This window comes from Rhinopithecus bieti, unplaced genomic scaffold, assembly GCF_001698545.2.
Source record: "Rhinopithecus bieti isolate Rb0 unplaced genomic scaffold, ASM169854v2 scaffold_1012, whole genome shotgun sequence".
Taxonomy (NCBI): Eukaryota; Metazoa; Chordata; class Mammalia; order Primates; family Cercopithecidae; genus Rhinopithecus; species Rhinopithecus bieti.
In genome coordinates, this window is record NW_016803312.1 from 2,695,233 (window position 1) to 2,715,356 (window position 20,124).

General features: G+C 45.0%; 1 protein-coding gene across 1 annotated transcript in view; it reads left to right on the forward strand.

Annotated features, from left to right (window-relative positions):
- Positions 1-19,337, forward strand: part of SEPHS1 (selenophosphate synthetase 1) — a 28,741-nt gene extending 9,404 nt beyond the window's left edge. Inside the window, exons 3-8 of the mRNA XM_017874639.1 lie at positions 1,030-1,137; positions 3,414-3,568; positions 7,794-7,884; positions 9,442-9,541; positions 14,014-14,226; positions 17,404-19,337. Of these exons, the coding sequence (XP_017730128.1) occupies positions 1,030-1,137; positions 3,414-3,568; positions 7,794-7,884; positions 9,442-9,541; positions 14,014-14,226; positions 17,404-17,618 (882 nt within the window). The 3' untranslated portion in view covers positions 17,619-19,337. The remainder of the gene's footprint in view (positions 1-1,029; positions 1,138-3,413; positions 3,569-7,793; positions 7,885-9,441; positions 9,542-14,013; positions 14,227-17,403) is intronic.
- Positions 19,338-20,124: the final 787 nt, after the last annotated feature.

Here is a 20,124-nt window from a genome sequence, read left to right on the forward strand (position 1 = left end):
AAAAAAAAAAAAAAAAATCTTCATTACCACATTTCTGTTGAATTGCATTTTAAAGTTCCTAATAAAATGACATTTACTGGGAAATGCTTCTCTTTTTTTTTTTTTGAAAACAATATGACTTCAGCCCTGGGTATTTTTTTATTTGTTTCTTAAGATGATTTTTCTGTTTATCTCATACAACCTTGAAACTACACAGTTTTTTTGTTTTTTGTTTTCTTATTGTTTGTTTGTTTGTTTGACAGAGTCTTGCTCTGTTGCCCAGGCTAGAGTGCAGTGGCATGATCTCAGCTCACTGCAACCTCCACCTCCCAGGTTCAAGCGATTCTCCTGCCTCAGCCTGCCAAATAGCTGGGACTACAGGTGTGTGCCACCATGCCCAGCTGATTTTTGAATTTTTAGTAGGAACAGTGTTTTGCCGTGTTGGCCAGGCTGGTCTTTAACTCCTGGCCTCAAGTAATCCACCCAATTCGGCCTCCCAAATTGCTGGGATTACAGGCGTGAGCTATCACACCCAGCTTAAGCTGCAAACATTTCTTAATCCAAGTGCACAAAGACTGTCTCCTTCTCTATAACCACTAAAGCCAGCCATTTTTAGAATCTGTTTGGGATACATGGCTGTTTCCAGCTTTTCTTTAGGAGAGTTGTTTGCAGGCTTTTTCACTCCGTAGCTCTTCCCCACAGTGTCATTTCTAACCTTGCTTCTCCTCATTCCCTGCACATACACCCCTTCCCCATCTAAATAAATTGAGGACTTCTAAAATTTAGAATGGAGAAAAACTGGTACATTCTTTGTTCTGCACAAGAAAGAGGTGGTAACAGGAATGTCTGAGAAAAAACGAATGGCCTGGTAACTCTGTGTTGCAGGAAAGGTCGCCAGTCTGTAAATCATAGAAACTGAGGACCCCATCCCAGTAGCTGCCACTCCTGGAAAGTCCCCAAGTTCTCTGTGGAGTCCGCTCCATGGCTCACTCAGTTTCTGCAGATGGAAAGTTCCCGGTTGTCCTTTCTCACGTTTCCCTCTCTTCCCAGGGCAGGATAGCATGTGCCAATGTCCTCAGTGACCTCTACGCAATGGGGGTCACGGAATGTGACAATATGCTGATGCTCCTTGGAGTCAGTAATAAAATGACCGACAGGGTAAGTAGGAGCCACCCAGCTGCTGTCTGGTCAGTGTTGTCCTGGTGGCATCTCTGGCCTTGGTTAGACTTGGTTTCCCATCTGGAAAACGAGGAGCCCAGGCCATATGGCTCCCTGCACTCCTTCTGGCTTTGCACTTTTTGGCAGTTACCAGTAAATTAAAATGAGTGAGCCTGGCCTGTTCATCTCTTCACTTCTGCCACCTGCTCCCTTTCTCTCTTCTTGGTAGACTGAAACCAAGCCTTTTTTTTTTTTTTTTTTGAGACGAGAGTCTTGCTCTGTCGCCCAGGCTAGAGTACAGTGGTGCAATCTCATTCCGCTGCAACCACTTCCCGGGTTCAAGCAGTTCTCCTGCATCAGCTTCCCAAGTAGCTGGGATTATAGGCGCGTACCAACACACCTGGCTAATTTTTTGTATTTTTATTAGAGATGGAGTTTCACCACATTGGCCAGGCTGTTCTCGAACTCCTGACCTCAGGTGATCCACCCATCCTGGCATCCCAAAATGCTAGGATTGCAGGCATGAGACACCATGCCTGACTCAAGACATTTGTGTGTGTGTTTTGTTTTGTTTTTTTGAGACGGAGTCTCACTCTGTTACCCAGGCTGGAGTACAGTGGCGCGATCTCAGCTCACTGCAACCTTCACCTCCCAGGTTCAAGCGATTCTCCTGCCTCAGCCTCCTGAGTGGCTGGGATTACAGTTGCATGCTACCACGCCTGGCTAATTTTTGTATTTTCAGTAGAGACGGGGTTTCACCATGTTGGTCAGGCTGGTCTCGAACTCCTGACCTCAGGTGATCTGCCCACCTCGGCCTCCCAAAGTGCTGGGATTATAGGCGTGAGCCACCATGCCCGACCTGTGTGTTTTTTAAAATAAAGTTTCATCCATAGTAATGGTGCCTCAGTGTGAATCAGGCACAGCCTTACAGATGTGGGACACGTGGCACTTAGAGGGCACTCCCTCTGCTGTGGCTGGGGATGTCATGGACGTAGATGGTAACAGGGGCTAGGGCCACCATGTGCTCATGCCTCTGTGTCATCGCCTAGCATTCTGTGCCCTTGCTGCCTGAACCTGTTCTTTGAACCAGAGATGAATTCCTGCTTAGATAGACAGGCACTTGTTTTTGTCCCAAAAAGCCCCAACAGTTTGTCCTGCCTTAGAGAAACTTGAGTTTCCAGTAGGCCCTTTCCTGCCCTCGAACATGGGCTGTGGTCATCAGTGGTGCATGGTGGTCTTGGCACAGCTCTGCCAGTGTGTGTTACTCATAGCCTGCAGCCAATCCTTGGTAGGATGGATGCCTACTCCAGGGCAGGGGACCTGTGCTTAAGAAGCCAGTGTTGGGATTCTCAAGGAGCACTAGACAGCTGGCTTCCAGCAGTCATCAGACCTAGGGCTGGTCCTGTGCACTGAGTCACAGTGTCGGTGTCTGGGCTTTATTTACATTGTTGTCTAGAATATCTTCCAGCATTGCATAAAATGATTACACTGTGGAATATTTTCTAGCTTTTGTTTTTGTTTGTTTTTGAGATAGAATCTCCCTTTGTTGCCCAGTTTGGAGTGCAGTGGCGTGATGAGAGCTCACTGCAGCAGCCTCAGCCTCCCGGGCTCAAGACATCCTCCCACCTCAGCCTCCAGAATAGCTGGGACCACAGGCACATGCCACCACACCCAGCAATTTTTTTTTTTTTTTTTTTTTGAGACGGAGTCTCACTCTGTCGCCCAGGCTGGAGTGCAGTGGCTAGATCTCAGCTCACTGCAAGCTCCGCCTCCCAGGTTTACGCCATTCTCCTGCCTCAGCCTCCCGAGTAGCTGGGACTACAGGCGCCCGCCACCTCGCCCAGCTAGTTTTTTGTATTTTTTAGTAGAGACGGGGTTTCACCATGTTGGCCAGGCTGGTCTCGAACTCCTGACCTCAGGTGATCTGCCCACCTCGGCCTCCCAAAGTGCTGGGAATACAGGCGTGAGCCACCACGCCCAGTCGCCCAGCAATTTTTACATGTTTTGTAGAGAAGGGGTCTGGCTGTGTTGCCCAGGCTGGTCTTAAAATCCTGGGCTCAAGCTCTCTGCCCACCTCGGCCTCCCAAAGTGCTGGGATTACAGGTGTGAGCAATTATGCCTGGCCCCTAGCTTTGGTTAACAACTTGTCCTGTCTAAACTTTCAGGACTTCCTTTAGGATTTTATGGTTCTTTTTAAAAACTATAAGTGTAAAACCTTCTTTTCTGGGTTTTCAACAGAGTTCTTTGACTTTTATTTGTACCTTTTTCAACCCTAGGAAAGGGATAAAGTGATGCCTCTGATTATCCAAGGTTTTAAAGACGCAGCTGAGGAAGCAGGAACGTCTGTAACGGGCGGCCAAACAGTACTAAACCCCTGGATTGTCCTGGGAGGAGTTGCTACCACTGTCTGTCAGCCCAATGAATTTATCATGTAAGTTGATTTTTGTTTCATACCACCTGACCTGTTCTCTCTGTGTCCTCTCTTTTTAAAAATGGATGGATTAAGGTTGGGTGCGGTGGCTTACGCATACAGTCCCAGACTTTGGTAGGCCGAGGCGGGCAGATCACTTGAGGTCAGGAGTTTGAGGCCAGCCTGGCAATATGGTGAAACCCTGTCCCTACTAAAAATACAAGAATTAGCCAGGCATGGTGGTGCAAGCCTGCAGTTCCAGCTACTCTGGAGACTGAGGCAGGAGAATCTCTTGAACCCCAGGGGTGGAGGCTGCAGTGAGCCAAGATGGTGCCCCTGCACTCCAGCCTGGACAACAGAACGAGATTCTGTCTCAAAAAGAAAAAAAAAAAAAGGCTGGGGGTGGTGCTCACGCCTGTAATCCCGGCATTTTGGGAGGCCAAGGCGGGTGGATCACCTGAGGTCGGGAGTTTGACACCAGCCTAACCAACATGGAGAAACCCCATCTCTACTAAAAATACAAAATTAGCCGGGTGTGGTGGCACATGCCTGTAATCTCAGCTACTTGGGAGGCTGAGGCAGGAGAATCGCTTGAACCCAGGAGGCGGAGGCTACAGTGAGCCGAGATCGTGCCATTGCATTCCAGCCTGGGCAAAAAGAGTGAAACTCCGTCTCAAAAAAAAAAAAAATAGATGTATTGAGATACAATTTGCATACTGTACAATTCACCCATTTAGAGTCGGTGGTTTGGAGTATATTCAGAGTTGTACAACCATTACCTCAAGAAACCCCATCTTCCTTGGCTGTCACTGTTCAGTCCTCCTGCCCCATCCTGGATTCTGTCACTTAGCGTAGTATTAGCATTTTTTTTTTGTTTTTTTGTTTTTTTGTTTTTTGAGATGGGGTCTCACTGTGTTGCCCAGGCTGGAGTGCAGTGGCGCAATCTCGGCTCACTGCAAGCTCCGCCTCCCGGGTTCACATCATTGTCCTGCCTCAGCCTCCCGAGTAGCTGGGATTACAGGCGCCCGCCACTGCGCCTGGCTAATTTTTTGTATTTGTAGAAGTGACGGGATTTCACCGTGTTAGCCAGGATGGTCTTGATCTCCTGACCTTGTGATCCGCCCGCCTCAGCCTCCCAAAGTGCTCGGATTACAGGCGTGAGCCACTGCACCTGGCCTGCATTTTAGTTTTTTTAATTGAAATATAATTCACATACAGAATTTCACATAACATAGATTTCAGCATTTTGAAGTACACAGTGTGTTGGTTTTTAGTATTGACAGGTTGTATACCCCTCATCACTATCCAATTCCAGAACATTTTCATCACCCCAAAGATAAGCCCTGTAGCTCACTCCCAGTTCCCTCTTGCTCCCATCCTCTGGCAATGAAGAATGTGCTTTTGTCTGTAGGGATTTGCCTGTTCTGGACATTTTACAGAAATGGAATCATGCAGCATGCCATGTTGTATCTGGCTTCTTTCCCGTAGCGGAACGTTTTCCAGGTCCATCCGTGTTGTAGCATGAGTCAGCATTGCATTCCTTTCCATGGCTGTATAATCCATTGCATGGATGGACCCTGATTTATTTAGCCATTCCTCAGGTGACGGACCTTTGGGTTGTTTCTGCCTATTGTGAATGATGCTGCCATGAACATTCATGTGTAAGTTTTTATGTAGACATGTTCCAGTTCTCTTGGGTGTATACCTAAGAATTGACTGGGTCGTGTGGTAATTATATTTAACTTGAGGAATCATCAGACTGGTCTCCAACATGGCTGTGCCATTTTACATTCCCAGCAGCCACGTATGAAGATTCCAATTTCTCTACGACCCCTTCAGTACTTGTTTTCCTGTCTGTCTATTGGATTCTAGCCAGTCTAGTGGGTATGAAGTGGAATGTCTTTGTGGTTTTGATTTGTGTCTGCCTGATGACAGATGAGGCTGAGCATCTTTTCGTGTGCTTACCACCCATTTGTGTATCTTCTTTGGAGAAGTTTCTCTCCTAACCAAGTTGTCACTTTCCACATTTGATGTCTTGTTAAGAAAAGTCAGTCTTAGGCCGGGCACAGTGGCTCATGCCTGTAATCCCAGCACTTTGGGAGGCCGAGGCGGGTGGATCACAAGGTCAGGAGATTGAGACCATCCTGGCAAACACGGTGAAACTCCGTTTCTACTAAAAATACAAAAAATTAGCCGGGCGAGGTGGCGGGCGCCTGTAGTCCCAGCTACTCCAGAGGCTGAGGCAGGAGAATGGTGTGAACCCGGGAGGTGGAGGTTGCAGTGAGCCAAGATCGCACCACTGCACTCCAGCCTGGGTGACAAAGCCAGACTTTGTCTCAAAAAAGAAAAAAAAAAAATTCAGTCTTGTTGGCTGGGCGTGGTGGCTCACGCCTGTAATCCCAGCACTTTGGGAGGCCGAAGCGGGCCAGTTCAAGACCAGTCTGGCCAACGTGGTGAAACCCGGTCTCTACTAAAAATACAAAAAATTAGCCGAGCATGATGGTAGGTGCCTGTAATCCCAGCTACTCAGGAGACTGAGGAGTCTTTTGAACCCAGGAGGCGGAGGTTGCAGTGAGCCCAGATCATGCGACTGTACTCCAGCCTGGGTGACAGAGTGAAACTTGGTCTAAAAAAAAAAAAAAAAAAGATCTAGAACTAGAAATACCATTTGACCCAGCGATCCCATTACTGGGTATATACCCAAAGGATTATAAATCATGCTACTATAAAGACACATGCACACATATGTTTGTTGCAGCACTATTCACAATAGCAAAGACTTGGAACCAACTCAAATGTCCATCAATGATAGACTGGATTAAGAAAATGTGGTGCATATACACCAAGGAATACTATGCAGCCATAGAAAAGGATGAGTTTGTGTCCTTTGCAGGGAGATGGATGAAGCTGGAAACCATCGGTCTAAGCAAACTATCACAAGAACAGAAAACAAAACACCACATGTTCTCACTCAGGTGGGAGTTGAACAGAGAACGCTTGGACACAGGAAGGGGAACATCACACACCGGGGCCTGTCAGGGGTGTGGGGCTGGGGAGGGATAGCATTAGGAGATATACCTAATGTAAATGACGAGTTGATGGGTGCAGCAAACCAGTATGGCACATGTATACCTATGTATCAAACCTGCATGTTGTGTACGTGTACCCTAGAACTTAAAGTGTAATAAAAAAATTTTTTTTTAGAACAGCTTTATTGTACAACTGAGTCTGAATTCAAAGACAAAGACATTTATGTCTTCAGGTCTGGTTTCTGGAAAACCAGTTTCTTGCATAGTCACAGATTTCTATTTTTCAAAGCTGAGAGGATACAAATGGTGTAGGTTGAGCTGGGGAGCTGGGTGTTGGCATTGAAATCTGCGGCCCTGGCTTTGTTTTCGTTGATTTGGGTGAGTACTGGAGGAGGCCAGCATCGGGGAATGGAACGATTATGTGCTCAGCTCCTGAAGCTGTGAAAGGCACAACTCTCAGACCTGCTTCCTGGTAGTGTGGATGCAAATCCGGTAGATATTTCACTGGGGGCGCCAGCTGCCATCTTTCAGAGGTGCCTTTTTAGTATTGCCTTCTGTCTCTAAGGGACCACCGAGGCATCTGGGTGCCAGGTAGGAAACTCACAGTCGGTCAGTCTGAGTTTGAGAACCTGGTGGCAGAAATCACCAAGACATTAGACCCACAGATCGCCAGCAGATCCACCAAACCCCTGGGCCGGACAATCCATCGTGAGTCTCTAGGATATCAGTGGTCATAAAGAAGCACTCTCTGTTTCAGAAGCTTTCGAATGCTGGTGGGTCTGTAGCGAAAATGACACACACAACTCGTGTGTGGTCGAGGGGAGATCTGGACCTGATGAAACTTTTGAAGGCTAAATGTTTTCATTCCTTTTTTTAAAAAAAATTATTGTTTTTGAAATGGGGGCCTTGTTGTGTTGCCCAGGCTGGTCCTGAACTCCTGGGCTCAAGCGACCCACCCACCTTGACCTCTCAAAAGTGCCGGGATTACAGACATGAGCCACTGCACCCAGCCTGACGGCTGAATGTTTTGTTCCAGCAATAGCCTCAGTAGCAGGTTGGAAGGCTCTGTCCCATACATGCTGGTGGTTGGCTTCAGTTTAAGTAAATGCAAAGGCAAATATATTTCTGACAGAATATTCCTTCTCTTGTGTTAATAGCGATGAGCTCATCTCCTTGGTTAGTTTGACTAGAACGTGCCCTTTTTCTTTTTTCTTCAGGCCAGACAATGCAGTGCCAGGGGATGTGCTGGTGTTGACAAAACCCCTGGGGACACAGGTGGCAGTGGCTGTGCACCAGTGGCTGGATATTGTGAGTAAACCACTGCTGTGCTGGGAGGGGGGGGAATGGGACGTTTGTAGGTAATTTTTGTTGGAGAACTTGGGAAATGAGGTTTTTTAGTTTCATATCCAGGGAGTTAATGTTAGTTAAGTCCTTAAAGAAATCCTAGGAATTGTTCATATTCTTTAAATAACAGTTTTGCATATTGAATGCTTGATTGCAGTAGGTAAGCCCCAGCTTGGAGCTTTAAGATATTTCTATATAAAGAATTTGCTCGGCCGGGGGTTAGCTTTGTTTACTTGGCCCTGAGATAGCTTCGTCTTTCATGTCTTAAACATGACTAAGAAATAATATGGAGGATAATGTGTGGAAGGCGTGGTGTTTGGGGTATAAATAAAGCCAGGGTTATTGACAGTTTAAATTTTTTTTTTTTTTTTTTTTTGAGATGGAGTTTTGCTCTTGTTGTCTAGGCTGGAATGCAGTGGCACGATCTCCGGCTCACTGCAACCTCCGCCTCCTGGGTTCAAGCGATTCTCCTGCCTCAGCCTCCCGAGCAGCTGGGATTACAGGCCACCACACCCAGCTAATTTTTGCATTTTTAGTAGAGATGGGGTTTCTCCATGTTGGTCAGCGTGGTCTTGAACTCACAACCTCAGGTGACCCATCCGCCTCGGCCTCCCAAAGTGTTGGGATTACAGGTGTGAGCCATCTTGCCTGGCGACAGTTTAAATTGTTTTATGTGGTTTTTGGTTGTTTTTGTTTGGTAGTTTTGTCTTTTGAAACTGATTAGTAACTCAGAACATTTTGATAAATAAATCTCTTGTGGAGAATGAATCTATCTAGAATGAAGATACGTCTCCTGAGTCATTTTTCCAGTGAGCTATAATCATACTTTAAGATTGGTTTTCTTCATTGCCATAACAACTCACAAATTAATAAGATTGGGGTATATTCTCACATATCATGGTGCATTTAATTTCTACAACTATCATCTGAAACTACCAGTCCTGAGAAACAGTTGAAAGAGAATAATCAATTGCACGTCTTTCATCAGCCTGGTATATCTTAGCTTGATGTAGCAGGGTAGAAAAATTCTCTAAGGCTGCTGCGTTCTTTAGCTGATTTTTCCCTCCTCCCCCTGTGATGGGGAGCAGAGCGGAAGGCCATTGCGGAGATGTTGCACAGAGGCGCCTTCCAGCCCCACCTCCCAGGCCTGAGCTAGCAGGGAGCTGGAGGCAGGCGAGGCAGGGAGTGTCAGGGATGGGGGAGCCCTTCTCCACTAGCAGGACACTACACTGCTTCTACAGCAGTGCTGCTCTGTGTCCTGCTAGGCTACACATACCCAATAAATCACAGCATTTGATTACAGAAACGTGGGATGAGAACAGAAAAGACGCCATGCTGACAGGTCTAATGGACACCTAAAATACTATCCATGGAAAAACCAGAGTTGGAAAGTTCAGTTTTCTGAGTTAAAGTCCCTAGAAGTTAAATAAGGAAAAAGTTGCTGTTTTTCTCAGTGGCTGGAAGTAAAGATTAATGACATTTTCCTCTCTTTCTCTCCCTCACCTGTGTTCCTATTACTAGCCTGAGAAATGGAATAAGATCAAACTCGTGGTCACCCAAGAAGACGTAGAGCTGGCCTACCAGGAGGCAATGATGAACATGGCGAGGCTCAACAGGACAGGTATGACAGGCGGGGAGGGCGCTTCGGTCCCAGGGGTCCAAGATAGTAAATGTCTTAGGCTTTGTTGGCCACATACTGTCTCAGGGGAGGTGGCCAGTTTTTTGACCAGTGACTACAGACCGTCTTCTCCTGGTACCAGGTTGGTGTTCCATGGATCACTACAGATGGTCCCTGACTTACAGTGCTTTATGATAAAGAAGGAAGTCCTAGCCTCTGACATACCAGAGGGACTGTTTCTAGAAAGCATTTGTGTGGGTTACCTATGTAAGATTTGGAAGCAAACCATTCAGAATGGAAATATAGAAAGTTGAATATACTGGAGCTATTTCCAGAACATGACCTTGGAAGCCTAAAGGTGCTCCCACTCCCACCCATCCCCTGCATTCCTGCTTAGGGGTAACCACTGAATTTTGTGTTTATTTTCTTGCATTTTAGAGTGTTTTTATCGCACAGCCCTTGTGTTCTTAAGCGGTAAATTAGTTTTACATTTTTTTAACTTGTTTTTATCCACCATTGTTCCTGAGAGTCTCCTTGTTGTATGTAGCTGCAGTAGATTCCTTTTGACTGCTGTATGATTTTTCCACTACCTTCTCTGCTCTCCTGTTTTTACACTGGGGTGACTGCTATGGACTTCCTAGGCCCAGCCCTCTGATGCACGTGTAAGAGATCAGTACTGGCTCAGCTTTTATGGATAGTGCCAAACTGTCTTCCGAAGTGTTCACCACAGTTTACAATGGCACGCTGTGTTTAAAAAGCGTTTTTGAATATGTCTTCTCTTCCCATTTATTTTATACATTTTTTCTACTATAAAAGAATTACATGCTTATTATCGAAAAGTTTTAGAAAATGGAAAATAGTATAGAAAAAAGTTGTCCATAGTCCCTCTACCCAAAACAGCTCCTGCTAGCATTTTTATGTATTCTTCCAGGACTTTTTTCATGTTTGGCTGGTGGTTTACTATTGTTTTAAAGTAGTGGTTAGTGTAAGTTTTCACTATATAAGTGGTTAGTATATGTATTTGGAGTGCCTGCTTTCATTCTTTTGACATGACTAATGTTTCTCATATTATATATCCTAGTAAACTTTTTTTTTGAGACAGAATCTAACTCTGTCACCTAAGCTGGAGTGCATTGGCATGATCTTGGCTCACTGCACCCACCACCTACCAGGTTCAAGCAGTTCTCTTGCCTCAGCCTTCCCAGTAGCTGGGACTACAGGCATGGATCACCATGCCCGGTGGATTTTTGTATTTTTGGTAGAGACGGGGTTTCACTATGTTGGCCAGGCTGGTCTCGAACTCCTGACCTCAGGTGATCCATCCTCCTCAGCCTCCCAAAGTGCTGGGATTACAGGCGTGAGCCACCGCACCTGGCCTTGAGTCTTTTCACTAAATGGTGCTGGAACAAGTGGACATTCACATGAAAAAAATTATTCTGGATACAGATCTTATATCTTTCATAAAGATTAACTCAAAATGAGTGTTTAGTGTATTTTCACACTGCTATAAATAGCCAAAACTGGGTAATTTATTTATTTATTTATTTTTTGGAGATGGAGTCTCACTGTATCACCTAGGCTGGAGTGCAGTGGGGCGATTTCGGCTCACTGCAACTTGTGCCTCCCGGGTTCAAGCGATTCTCCTGCCTCAGCCTCCCAAGTAGCTGGGATTACAGGCGCCCACCACCACACCCAGCTAATTTTTGTATTTTAGTAGAGACCGGGTTTCACCATGTTGGCCGGGCTGGTCTTGAACTCCTGACCTCAGGTGATCCACCCACCTTGGCTTCCCAAAGTGCTGGGATAACAGGCATGAGCTACCATGCCCGGCTGACTGGGTAATTTATAAAGGAAAGAGGTTTAATTGACTCACAGTTTGACGTGGGGGAGGCCTCAGGAAACTTACAGTCATGGCGGATAGTGAAGGGGAAACAGGCACCTTCTTCATGAGGCAGCAGGACAGGGAAGAGCAGGGGAAGCTGCCACTTAGAAAACCATCAGATCTCGTGAGAATTCATTCACCCTGACGAGAACAGCATGAGGGAAACCGCCCCATGATTCAGTCACCTCCCACCAGGTCCCTCTCTTGACATGTGGGGATTACAATTTGAGATGAGATTTGGGTGGGGACACAGAGCCAGACCATATTGATGACTCGTAAACCTAAATAAAACACAATATAAAACTGGAAGGATAACATCAGAGAAGATTTAGGTGGCTTTGGGTTTGGTGATGACTTTATAACACCAAAAGCACTATCTGTTAAAGAAAAAATTGGTAAGTTTGGCTTCATTAATATAAAAAACTTCTGCTCTGTGAAAAACAGTGTTAAGGGGATGAAAAGACAAGCCACACACTGGGAGAAAATTTTGCCAAACATACCTGTTCAAGGTCAGGTATCCAAAAATACACAAAGCACTCTTAAAACTCAATAATAAAAAACAACTCAATTTAAACATGGCCCAAAGACCTTGACAGACACCACAAAAGAAGATACACACATGGCAGGTAAGCATAAAAGGAAACCTCAGTGTCGTAGGTCAATAGGGAACTGTAGATTAAAGCAATGATTGAGATGCCTCTGCATACCTATTAGAATGGCTGAAATCCAAAACACTGAGAATAGCCTGGGCAACATGGTGAAACCCCATCTCTACCAGAAAAATACAGAAAATTAGCTGGGCATGGTGGCTTGCGCCTTAGCCCCAGCTACTTGGGAAGCTGAGGTGGGAGGATCACTTGAGCCCAGGAAGTTGAGGCTGCAGTGGGCTGTAATCGCACTACTGCACTCCAGCGTGGGTGACAAAGTGAGACCCTGTCTCATAAAAAAACCAAAAGCACTGACAATACCAACTGCTGGCAAGGGTGTAGAGAAACAGGAAGGAACTCTCATCCATTGCTGTCAGGACTGAAAACTGGCACAGCCACTTGGAAACTAAATATGTTATTATATGATGCAACGATTGTGCTCCTTGATAGTCACTCAAAGTTGAAAACTTACATTCACACAAAAGCCTGCAGACAAATCTTCGTAGCAGCATTGTTCATAATTGCCAAAACTCGGAAGCAACCATTCATTTCTTCAGTAGGTGAGTGGATGAATGGATAAACAAACTGTAGTGTATCTGTAGTATGGAATATTATTGAGCAGTAAAAAGAAAAGAGCTATCAAGCCATGAAAAGATGTGGAGGAATCTTAAGTGCATATTACGAAGTGAAAGAAGCCAGTCTGAAAAAGCTCCATGCAGAAGATTCCAACTGTATGACATTATGGAAAAGGCAAAACTGTAGAGATGGAGAAAAGATCAGTGGTGGCCAGAGATTATCGGAGAGGAAGGGGATCAGGTGGAGCACTGAGAATTTTTAGGGCAATGAAAGTTCTCTGTGTGATACTATAATGTTGGATATGTAGAATTGACAGCAAAGGGTGAACCCTAGTGTCCTCTATGACTTTAGTTAATAGTCATGTATTAGTATTGACTTATCAAATACACGACGCTAATGCAACATGTTAATATAGGCGAAACCTGGGGCGAAGGGTAATAGCAGCTTCCTGTTACTTGCTACTTAATTTCTTTGTAAACGCAAAACTGCTCCAAAAAATAAAGTCTATTAAATAATAGGTCGGGTGCAGTGACTTGTACACTTGTACACTTGTAATCCCAGCGCTTTGGGAGGCTGAGGCAGGAGGAGGACTGCCTGAGCCCAAGAGGAGGAGGCTGCAGTGAGTTATGATCATGCCTCTGCACTCCAGCCTGGGCAATAGAGCAAGACTCTGTCTCTTATAAAAGAACATTTTTAAAAAAATAAACTTTCACGCAATTTATCTCTAGCAGGAGTACCTTGATATTGAGTGAGGCCTTAAAAAGTGCTGGTCTTGGCCGGGTGTGGTGGCTCACATCTGTAATCCCAGCACTTTGGGTGGCCGGGGCGGGCGGATCATGAGGTCAGGATTTCAAGACCAGCCTGGCCAATATGGTGAAGCCCTGTCTAAAAGCTGGGCGTGGTGTTGTGCACCTGTAGTCCCACCTATTCAGGAGGCTGAGGCAGGAGAATCACTTGAGCACTTGAGACGGAGGTTGCAGTGAGTCAAGATCTCACTACAGCACCTCAGCCTGGATGACAGAGCAAGACTCCATCTCAAAAAAAAAAAAAAGAAACAAGTGCTGGTATTTGGTTTTCAGATGGTCTTGGTAGGTTTACCTTCCACTGAGATCATCATCCCTCTGCATAGTTTTTTTAGTTTACTGGAAAATTACTATTGATTGAAGCTTCCAATAGTTTTCAGGTCGTTCAAACTGAAATAAGAACTTTCGGATTTCATTATGTCTTTGGTTGATTTTACAACTTTGAGTTTTCATTATTCCGATTTGTTATCTCCCTGACAAGGAAGGAAGTTGCAGATCAATTGTGGACATAAGATTTTTCAGTTGAGGAAAGGTGTTTTTTCTCAGAGTCACCCCTCTCTCTCCCAGCTGCAGGACTTATGCACACGTTCAATGCCCACGCGGCCACTGACATCACGGGCTTCGGGATTTTGGGCCATGCGCAGAACCTGGCCAAGCAGCAGAGGAACGAGGTGTCATTTGTAATCCACAACCTCCCGGTGCTGGCCAAGATGGCTGCAGTGAGCAAGGCCTGCGGAAACATGTTCGGCCTCATGCACGGGACCTGCCCGGAGACCTCAGGTACAGGATGCTGGGCGCTTATGAGGACTAAATAGTGAGGCTATCCGAAGGCTCGGCGAGAAAGCAGCACTCCCACTCCGAGTGGGCCCCAACTCTGTTCAAGGTCCGTGCTGCCGACCTCAGCCTCCGTAGCAGCTGGTGCGTTTCCTCCTCCCAGTGGGTCTGGTCCCCGCCATCCTGGGAGGATCCAGCAGCCTTGCCGAAGTTGAGTGTCCTGTGTTCTTTTTGATGCAAGAGTATGGCAATGAGGAAAATTAGTCAGCATTCAGTTTTTACTGAAAGCTTCGCATTTAAAATTAACTGTAATACCCATAGGTTACTTTGAACAGGTGATATTTTTTCCCTTGAAAATTGTCTAACGTTGTTTTAAGAATGATATGGAAAAAAAGGGGCCGGGTGTGGTGGCTCTTGCCTGTAATCCTAGCACCTCAGGAGGCTGAGGCAGGCACATCAGGTGAGGTCAGGAGTTCAAGACCAGTCTGGCCAACATGGTGAAACCCCATCTCCACTATAAACACACAAAAAATTAGGCACATGCCTTTAATCCCAGCTGCTTGGGAGGCTGAGCCTGGAGAATTACTTGAACCCAGGAGACAGGTTGCAGTGAGCCGAGATTGTGCCACTACACTCCAACCTGGGCGACAGAGCAAGATTCTGCCTCAAAAAAAAGAAAAAGAAAAGAGAATGATATAGAATAAAAAAGAATACAATAGGATATTATGTCTTTAAAGTGCTTTTTTTTTTTAAAGATAAGCAGTAATTTATGAGAGGAAACATAAATGGAGGATAAATGGGAGATGGAGCAAGCGTAGGTTGAGAGAGCTGTCAGGCAGCAGTGTAGGTCTGACACCATATGCCCCAGTAGTTTTTGACTCCTAGGGAGTTTTTTATATCCCTTGTCATTTTTCTAAACTTAAGCTCCTTTTGTTTCCTCATTAATTTGGTGACCACGTCTGTCCAGAACTTGTGGGACGTCCTCTTCTTCATCATGGCAGATGCTCCAGCATGGCCCACTGAGGCCGCCACCCACAGGCTCGCCATCCTTCATTCCCGCTCCCACGGCCCTAGCTGGAGCCAGGCGGTGCATCCTCCTGAAGTGCCATTTTTCTTTTGCCCCCTTTGTTCCTTTTACCTTCACTGTTTCAGCTTTTAAGTCTCCCTATTTTTTTCCCCACCTTTTTTTCAGTTTCGGTTTCTTTTTCTGTTTCCTTTCCTCTAGAACTCAGTTTTCTATCCTGCAAAAGAGTGGAATTACCTTGGGATTTTAAATGTACATATGCCTGCCAGGCCTGGTGGCTCACGCCTGTAATTCCAGCACTTTGGGAGGCCGAGGTCAGGAGTTGGAGACCAGCCTGGCCAACATGGTGAAACCCCGTCTCTACTAAAAATACAAAAATTAGCGGGCGATGTTGGTGTGCGCCCTGTAATCCCAGCTACTCCAGAGGCTGAGGCAGGACAATCGCTTGAACCTGGGAGGCACAGGTTGCAGTGAGCCGAGACTGCCCCACTGCAGTCCAGCCAGAGTGAGACTCTGTCTCAAAAAAAAAAAAAAAAAAAAAAATACACATGCCTAGCCCCAGCCTCCCAAAAACGGGGGGATGCATCTTGGGCGGGCCTGGGCCTCAGTATCTGGGAAGGCTCTCTGGGAGATTCCATAGTAGGCCAGGGGCAAGGGACCACAGTGCTGGGACCACAAAGCCCTGGTCACGTTGACCTGTACAGTGGCGAGGGGCCTTCAGGACTCTGCCAGGCCTCTCACCGCCTTTACAGAGGACCCTTCAGCCTCCCATTTAAAAAAACAAACCATTTTCTAGAAGTAAGCTCCAAAAGGGCAGGGTTTTTTCCCCTGCTGGTTCAGGGTCTGGCGAGGAAAGTGGTCTGCCACATAATTGGCACTAATGGAAATTGAATGAATTGATGAATTTTACCACCATTTCGATTTGTTTTCTTTCTTCAGAAATAACAAGTTTTTACTTTTTTTTTTTTTTTTTTTTTTTTAATGATGGAGTTTCGCTTTTGTCGCCCAGGAGGCTGGAGTGCAATGGCGCGATCTCAACTCACTGCACCCTCCACCTCCCTGGTTCAAGTGATTCTCTTGCCTCAGCCTCCAGAGGAGCTAGGATTACAGGAGTACGCCGTCATGTGCAGCTAATTTAGAGACAGAGTTTTACCATGTTGGCCAGGCTGCTCTCGAACTAACTCCTGACCTCAGGTGATCCACCCACCTCGGCCTCCCAAAGTGCTGGGATTACACATGTGAGCCACCGTGCCCAGCCACAAGATTTTTACATTTTGTAGAAGTAGACTACAGTTTTTCCTCATCCTCTTATTTCTACTTGGAAAATAAAACTTTTCTGGCCTCGCTACTGGAAAGAACAACAAAGGTTTATTTTAATGTATTTAAACGTTTGTCTTTTGGATATAATGACAGAGTCAGGACTGGAACCTAGATACTTTGGGGCATATACTGTATCATGAGTCTTAAATTTTCTAAAAATACAAAAAAGCATTCTCAGTAAAACGAGAGAGTCAATGTAGAGAATCAGAAGTTCCCTTTTGTTTGTCAATATTTGTTTCAGTGTAGCATGGAAAGAGTAGCTACCACATGGCTTAGTGATGCCCTGAACACCTTACCCCCTACACAGTGTTATGTGGTTCACAAATAGATCATTTTCACAGTTGAAGGTTGGGGTGTATTGTGTGTGTGTGTGTTAGGAGTTTACTAGCAATTGCTTAATTACAGCACAGAACAGACCTCTTAGGCTGGGTGTGGTGGTTCATTCCTGTAATCTCAGCACTTTGAGAGGCCAAGGCAGGGGGATTGCTTGAGTCCAGGAGTTTTAGACCAGTCTGGGCAACACAGTGAAACCTCATCTCTACAAAAAATTAGCCGGGTGTGGTGGTACACACCTGTAATCTCAGCTGCTGGGAAAGCTGAAGTGGGAGGGTCTCGTGAACCAGGACATTGAGGCTGCAGTGAGCTGTGATTGTACCACTACACTCCAGCTTGGACCACAGAGTGAGACCCTGTCTAAAAAAAAAAAAAAAAAAAAAGCTTCTACTTGCATATAGGTGGCAGCAAGTTGCTGATGGAAGTTGGGTCTCTGCAGAAGCAGTAGAGGCAGAGAAGCTGCTGTCATGTCAACACTAACAGTCATTCTTGTTTTCTTTTGCCAGGCGGCCTTCTGATCTGTTTACCACGTGAGCAAGCAGCTCGGTTCTGTGCAGAGATAAAGTCCCCCAAATATGGTGAAGGCCACCAAGCATGGATTATTGGGATTGTAGAGAAGGGCAACCGCACAGCCAGAATCATAGACAAACCCCGGATCATCGAGGTCGCACCACAAGTGGCCACTCAAAATGTGAATCCCACACCTGGGGCCACCTCTTAATCTAGACAGAAATAGCTGTTTGGTTTTGATTTTAAATAGATCTATTTCCCTTATCACTTCAATTAAAGACTATAAACAACAAAAATCTCATTGTGTCTACACATCGGGGTGACCTTAGGTCTGTTTGTAAGTGGATACAATTAATAAAATAAAATCCATTGCCTTTTTTTCCTGTTACATTAACTGAAGATGCACCTAATCTTGAGGCAGCTTCTGAGTTGAGAATTATATTGTTATCCAATACTGTTGATTCATTTTGAATCTTTAGACACTTATCTCTTGCCGCATAGGCTCTTTTTAAAGGTGCTTTCACATAGCACAGACATTACCAGTAGTCATGTCAAATAGCAGTTGGTGTCTTCATTTTATGTATATTTATCATATAAGTCTGATTTTTTTTTTTAAGCGTCTTGAATGGTTTTCTGGAGAGACAGCATTGGTAAGTTGCACATGACGGTATCCCAGTCATAAGAGGGTTGCATGATTCCTTTGAGTGTTTGATTTGAAAAGCCTAGTCTTGTCTCTCAAGAGCATCTTGGACCCAGAACATTCTCCAGTAGTGCATTCAGTTCAACACGGCAAGTGCTTCTTCACTGCATGGAAAACCCTTTGAAGACAAAAAAGAAATCTTATTTCTTTTTTTGTAGCCTTCCTGATATTTACAGTAATATCATTAACTGTTTTATCGATAGCAAAAAAGGATACTTTTTGCAATGTAATTAGATGTTCTATAGTGCTATAAGGAATTGCCTTCCGAATGGAGGTTCATGTATAATACTCATTTACAATTCAATATATAATTACGCAAATAATTTTTAAATATAATCAATAATAAAGACTGTTCTGTGGATGGTAGTGTTTAATACATTTTATATTTTGTATAGTGATTTCAGGCCTTTTGTTTTCTTAAAATCAGCAGCTGTTTAGCCTAATTCTTAGCATTATTTTGTCCTTTGCGCCAGTACTTTTTTGTGCACGCTTTTTGTGATCTGTGTTAAAAACCTGCATTGCCAACATTGCAGCTCGAACTTAAACTTGTTATTCAAATAAATATTTAATTTTTTAAATTGCTCTTGTATAATCAGATGCCCCTTTTAGTATTATTTTAGAAGCATTGGGAGGGTTTTGCCTAAAGTACAATTTATCGGGAAAAACTAGATTTTAGTTTTATAAAACTTTTAACTCTTTCATGGGACCTATATTTTCTTGAATTAAATTTTGTAGTTCTAGAATAAATAGGCAATCTAAAAAGGTGTTATCTGTGTTTCGTAAAGTGGAGGCTTCCTTATATTTTAACCTACTGAGCAATGAGGAGGGATTCCTGTCATTAAGCACAAGGGCACTGGATTCTCAAGTGCCCACCTTCATGAGAGAAAAAGCAGCACATCCTGCATGTTTCTGGTGCTTCCTGCTCACAGGCATCAAAGCCGCACATGTAAACTGACTTCTTGCCAAAGGAAATGACCCCTGGGAAGATCAAGCTCTTGGAAGAGGCTTTAACTCGGACGCGACCTCCTCCGGGAACCAGCGGGCAGGGCAGCCTTTATGCATGTGTAACTGGACCTCCAGCCATAAGCATGGTGTGCAGTTTGGAAGAGCCTGCTACGGAACTGAAATTGATTGGACATTTTATAGGAATTGATATACGGATGTTGGTCCTCAAAAGCTACAAACCAGTGGTCTGCAAAATAAAATGTGTTGGAAACCTCTGAGTAAGATCAACCTACTGTTGAGCTTTTTCTTTTTTTTTTTTTAATAGCGACTAAATCTGAACTTCAGTGTAGCCTGTGCCCTGTGCCCTTAGAGCTGGTGTTTTCCTCAGTGGCAGGCCTATTGAGAGGAGGGAGGTAAGTGGAGTGTGTACTTACGGAAATAATCTTTGAAGATTGCTATGTATAAAGAGAAAATGTTGGGTACTTAGAGATCCATGTAAGTCTTATGATCCCAAGAGGAAGAATTTGTCTTTAAAGCAGTGTTGGCTGGGCATGGTGGCTCACACGTGTAATCTCAGCACTTTGGAAGGCCAAGGTGGGCAAATGAGCAGAGGTCCAAAGAAGACCAGCCTGGCCAACACGGTGAAACCCCATCTCTACTAAAAATACAAAATTTAGCTGGGTTTGGTGGCGCACACCTGTATTCCCAGCTACTGGGGAGGCTGAGGCACAAGAATCGCTTGAACCTGGGAGACAGAGGTTGCAGTGAGCAACCTGCAATCACCACTGCACTCCAGCTTGGGCGACAAAGGCTCAGTCTCAAAAACAAGCTCTTTGAGACTCAGTCTCAACAAACAAAAACCAGTATTGCATAGTGGCCCAGATACACCTGTGTTAGAATCACCTGGGGTGTTAGAAGGCGACATTCTTGCCCCTGGTTTTTCAGACTCACAGAATCAGAATTTCCGGGGTGTGGGACTTTAGGAATGTCTTACATAAGGACCCTACGTGGCTATGGCCAAAAAAGTTTGAGAACCACTGATGTCAAAAGGAATGTTGCAGAGGAAGGCAGG